At 36.1% G+C, this 5,745-nt stretch overlaps 1 protein-coding gene across 2 annotated transcripts in view; it reads left to right on the plus strand.

Moving 5' to 3' along the window:
* LRMP (lymphoid restricted membrane protein) overlaps positions 1-5,745 on the plus strand; it is a 47,361-nt gene that overhangs the window by 10,234 nt on the left and 31,382 nt on the right. Inside the window, exons 5-6 of one of the 2 annotated variants that reach the window (XM_011363066.2) lie at positions 669-816; positions 1,590-1,671. In XM_011363066.2, the coding sequence (XP_011361368.1) occupies positions 1,648-1,671 (24 nt within the window). In that variant the 5' untranslated portion in view covers positions 669-816; positions 1,590-1,647. Of the gene's footprint in view, positions 1-664; positions 817-1,589; positions 1,672-5,745 lie in introns of those variants that run through there. The other variant, XM_011363068.2, reaches the window with a different exon arrangement.

The raw sequence follows: 5,745 nt of genomic DNA on the forward strand, positions 1-5,745 counted from the left end.
CTGCTTCTTATACTCAGAAAAAAATAATAATAACAAGATGGTCCCCCCACCCCCCAAATGGTTTGTCACCTGATTTCCTGCACCACTCTCACAGGTTTCAATCACAATGTTTAACGGTTTTCTCTCTAGGAGATGGTAAACTGTTTTTGTAAATATTTTATGTTTTGTAGGCCATGTGGTTTCTGCAGCAACTACTCTGCTTTGCTGTTGTAGCATACAAGCAGCCATAGACAATACTGAACAAATGGGTGTGGCTATGTTCCAATAAAACTTTATTTACAAAAACAGGCAGGTGGTTGGATTTTGCCCTCTGGCTACAGATCACTGACCCCTCTAGTTGCTTAGTAGGCAAGGGTAATCTATCCCTGCCCCAGCCCCTTGCCCCTTGCTTTGAAAAAAGGAAATTTTGGCATTTTTACCCCGTATAACTAGGCATCAAGAGTGGGGAGGGTTATATTAAAATAATAGAATTGAATTGACTTCTTCTTTTTAAGAAATGGTCCAATCTCCTAAGATGTAAAGAATCTATCTATCTATCTATCTATCTATCTATCTATCTATATATCTATCTATACACATACATACATACACACATACACATATTTTATATATATATAGTTTAAATCAGAAATAAATTTCTGTTTTTATTATTTTCTGTTCTACTGCAGATGCCTTGCATCTGGATAGTCTTATACCAGTTCCAAGACTGGCATTGACACCTTTCTCATGTGTAGCCAACCAAATCCATGCTTCATGTGAAAGGCTCAAATATGGAAAAATAGAAGATGGTGCTTTGGACGTGACTAGAAGGCACAAGTAAGTTAAAAGAACAAGATAAACTTACCGTCCTCTTTATGGATAACCTGTTCCTACTGCCTCAACTTTTAATGAGTTAGATTTTCATATCCTGATATTCTAACATCTTTATTGTGGAACTTTTACTGTGTAAATTCTCAAACTTTCTGAGCATTGAGCATTTTAAAACAAATAGTTTTCTTGAAGTAGTTTTTTTTGCTCTTTTGAATTTTACTGTATCCCTTCTGAAATGTAAGAGACAAATTAGGCTACATAAAATGTTTCCTAGTTTTGGGGAATATGCTATATGCTGCTTAGTTAACTTATTCAGGTAGATTTTGATCATATTTCTATTCCTCAAGACTCAAAGTTATCAAGATTTTGGGATCTTGTCCCTGTTCCCACCTCTATCCCCTGAAGCTCATCTGCACTTATTTGCCCTTCTTAGTACACAGACTGATCTTCCCTAGGAAAAGTTTAGAAATGTCAGTGGAGTTTATGAGCACTTTCCAACCCAAAGAAATTTCTGTTCTGTATTGAAGGTGAGGAAGCAAGACTTTGAATTGCAAATTATTCATTTTCATTTTCAGCTAGATTCTTTGTGGTTTGTAACCTCTCTCTGATGGACTTTGGAGCTCTCTTTTATTATGTCCTACTTAATCCATGATTCCATAGAACTTAATTAGAAATTTGGTAAAACTTGGGTGGGAGAGGGAAACTATGTTATAGTTTGGTATCTGCTAAAATTTGCAGAGTTTCTACCTGTAATAAGGAACTTTACTTTCTATTGCCAGGTTCCCAGGCCCAACAGCTGGTCCCCACTCAGGAACAGCTCCTTCAGGTTGCATCAGGATGAATGATGACCAAAGTGTGGAAGTGAGTATTGGACTATATTTCAACTTCATTTTAGTACTACTGTATACTGGTCCTCTTCTATGGGTATTTCCTTTTCTTTTCCCTCCCTCCGTACCTCCCTCCCTCCCTCCCTTCCTTCCTTCCTTCCTTCTTTCCTTCTTTCCTTCCTTCATTTGTTAAATACTGGTGGTTGGGGATCCACATATGCAAAGAACTGACTTAGGTTATATGGATATTTTCATCTGTGCAGTGGCTGGTACCCCTAAATGACATATTGTTCAAAGATTAACTGTATTATGGACACTCTTATAGCAAGTACGAGTCTTAAACCACAAAAATCAAATGTGTAAGAAATGATGTCAACCTTTGATGGCAGGAAATTAAAATTCAGTCTTTTGGAGTCATTCTGTCCCTTCTGTAGTATAAACTCAATGATATATAACCAACTAGAGATTTTGATGAAATGTGCTGAAGTTTTTGTTTGAGAGCCAGGCTAGTTTGAGACTTAAATTCACTAATGGATGTAAAAAGTCTCAGGTCCTAGTGACTCTCTAAGAATTGAATTTAAGGCTAGATAGTCTTTGAGGTGCTGGTACTTTGTAAAAAAATGTCATAAAGTAGGGCAACACACAGAGAGAATATTTATTGCTGCAGTGAGGTTCTCATGATAACTTTCCACCCAAGAAGAGAATAACACCAAATAATGTGAAGTCACTTAGGCAAACTCCTTAGGTCATGGATGTGTGTCTGGAGCTCCTTCTTGGACTATAGCCTGAGCTCCACTAGGTTCTCAATCATATGGTGCAGACAGTTCTGTTTCCGGGTCTGGCAATCTATCATTCTTCGTTTTTGTTAACAGCTTTGTTGAGATATAATTCACATACCAAACAATTTATCAATTTAAGTTGTTCAATTCAGTACTTTTAAATATATCCAGTTATTCAACCAGCACAACAATCAATTTTAGAACATTTGATCACCCCCAAAAGAAACTTCATACCCATTAGTGTCTATTCTCATCCCCCCCGACCAAAACCCAGTCTCTAGGCAACCACTAATCTACTTTCTGTTGCTATAGATTTGCCTATTCTGGATATTTCATATAAATGGAATAATACAATATGTGATCCCTTGTGCTTGGCTTCTTTCACTTAGTATAATGGTTTCAAGGTTAATCCATGTTATAGGTACTTCATTCCTTTTTGTGACTAAATAATATTTCAGTATATGGATATGCCACTTTTTGTTTTTCCATCCAACATTCGATGGTTACTTGAGTTGTGTCTACTTTCGGGCCAATGATACTATGAACATTAGTATATAAGTTTTTGTGTAAACATATATTTCAGTTCTTTGGGATGTATATCCAAGAGTGGAATTGCTGTATCATATGGTGTCTCTATGTTTAACATTTTGAGAAACTGCAAAACAGATTTCCAAAGTGGCCGCACCGTTTTACATTCCCACAAGTATTCCCACAATGTATGAGGATTCTGATTCCTCCACATCTTTGTCAACACACTTGTCTATCTTTTTGATTATAGCCATCTTAGTGAGTGTGAAGTGGTATCTCATTGTAGTTTTTTGATATACCGTAAATTTTTTAATTTCCGTAATAGCAGTGATATTGAGCATCTTTTTTAATGTATTTGTTGGCCATCTGTGTATCTTCTTTAGAAATATGTCTTCCCAGCCTTTTGTTATTTTTAAAAATGGGATTATTTTTCTTTTTACTGCTGAACACATGAGGTATTCTTATTTTTCCTTAAATGTATGCATCTGACGTTTTTCTGTTTCTTAGTACTGATCCTATTGAGTAGCTAAGAAAAGGAAAGAAAAAGGAAATTAATCTATTTTGTTGTTTGCAGTTCTTGTAAAGTTTTAATAAAGGAAGTTGAACTTGGAAGCTTACAGGATGTTTGGTTATTAGCAATTTCCCTTTTATGTGGCACTGATTTCACCAAGGGAAAAGAACAAAACATCAGTTGTGTACTAGGTACTTTGTAGGAAAGCATTTTCACATGCCATGTTATTCTCTTTACAACTTCGATGGTAAGTATTCTGCGCTTTTACAGATGAGGCAACTGAAGTTCAGGGAATTTAAATAATTTACCCAAGATTACTCAATCAGTAAGTAGCAAACCTGAAATCAAATTCAGGTTTGTCTAGTTTCGAAGGATAAGCCTTTCTCACAACCCCTCTTAGAACACTGAATTTAGACATTTAAATCATAATAATTACCTATAGGTACCTTGAAAATAGTTTTTGGCTAAGAAATGTGCTAGTTTCTTATCTAAAAGGACCCCTTAATCCACTCTTTTTAGGATATGCTACTAAATTGTTTGTGGTTTTGACACCCATTAAAAAATAGGAGCTAACAGATTATAATAGAAATTTCTGTTAAATGCTCTTGGGGAAATGTATAATTTCCCTGAAGGTTTTCACGTTGTCTTGTTTCATTTCACCTATAGTCCCCAGAAAATGTCTTTTGGCTGTACTTTGTGACTGTTACCGCCAATTTTCACCATTCCTTTTCCAGGTTTCTGCCCCATTGAAGAATCTATACAGCCCCTTCACTGCATGCTTCACTCCCTCATGCCTGTCCCTTGAGTAAATCCCTCCCTCCCACCACTTCATGCCTCCCCATGCCAATCTCTTAAACAAACAGAAAACTTTTTTTAGAAAATGATTTTCTAAGCATTCTCATTAATAATAAGTATAGGAATTAAAATGAAATATGAGATAAAAATGACAAAAGACATAGTCTGTGTTTATCCCAGTGACCCATAAATCATGTATATTCTTAACTCTTTGTCTTCAAACTGCAGAATTTTTGTCACTCTTGAGAGCCATAATAACAAACAACTTGACCTGGTTTTCAGTCCCCTTCCTAATCTGGTCACAACTAACTTTCCATCTTTTCCTCATCACTGCCTTATATTTATCCCTACATATCACATCAGCCAAACCAGGTGTGTGTATTGTCAGAATACACCACACAAACCTATTTATGCTGTGCTATCTGGCTGGAACTCTGTACATGTCTCTGCTCCTTGAATTCTATTTGACTGTCAAAGCCCATTTCAAAAACCAGCAGTTTCATAAAACCTTTCCTGTAGTAGCAAGAAATGTTTTTTTGTCAAGCATTTCGAGTACTTCTTGAGGCGGAGATCATAATGGGTTAGAAGTCAAATGAGAAGACTTCACCTAGTTCAATTTCTATGTAACTAGGGAAAAGTCATGTCTTTCAGGCCTCAGTTTCCTCATTTCTCATCTTTTCTACTGAGGAAAAAAAAGTTCTTTTAGACCCCAGTAACTCTTTCTCCTCCCCTCTGTCACCTATACTCCGGTTGCATGGTATTTATTTGTTTTCTCCTATTTATTCCTGTAGTAGATTATAAACTTGGCAGAGAATGCCTTTGTTTGGCCATTAAGCAATGTATATCTAGCACCCTACATGGATTTGTCATACAGTAACTTCCCCATTAATATTTGTCAAATGGCTATTTACTTATTTTTGTACTCTCTACAGGATCTATTTAAGACATTGAGAGAGAACACTCGACGAACTTGTTGAATTGATAGCCTTGCCCTATTGTTTTCTCACTCCTTTCTTTGGACAGGTGTTCCTGAGAACTTGAGATTTATTTTTAGTTCCTCTCCCATATTCATAGAAGAAGCTATCTACTGCCATTTTCTTTTTTCAGAAAGTACGGGGTGAGACCAAACCGAACGTCAGTATTCATAAGAAGATCTTTGAGCAAAGGACTTAACTGAGATTAGTATCTTAAAAAGAACATCTCTTAGTAACATAATTTGGAGCCTAGTTTGGGACATTCTTGGGGAGAACAGAGCTACTTTACTGACCCAGTGAAATTCATTTATTTGGGGTATTTTAGTGTAAAGAGGAAAGAAGGAAGTAAATTATTTTAAGTCATTGTATTTTAGAAATTCAGACTGAAATATTGATGGAAGAAATGTTTATGATATCCTGGATTTGCTTCTAAACAATACAGGGGTGTGTTTGGAAGGAAGGCAGCATCAATGAAACAAAATTGGGCATAGGTCGATAATTGTTGAATCTGTAGAAGCATA

The sequence above is a fragment of the Pteropus vampyrus genome, unplaced genomic scaffold (assembly GCF_000151845.1).
Source record: "Pteropus vampyrus isolate Shadow unplaced genomic scaffold, Pvam_2.0 Scaffold82, whole genome shotgun sequence".
NCBI lineage: Eukaryota > Metazoa > Chordata > Mammalia > Chiroptera > Pteropodidae > Pteropus > Pteropus vampyrus.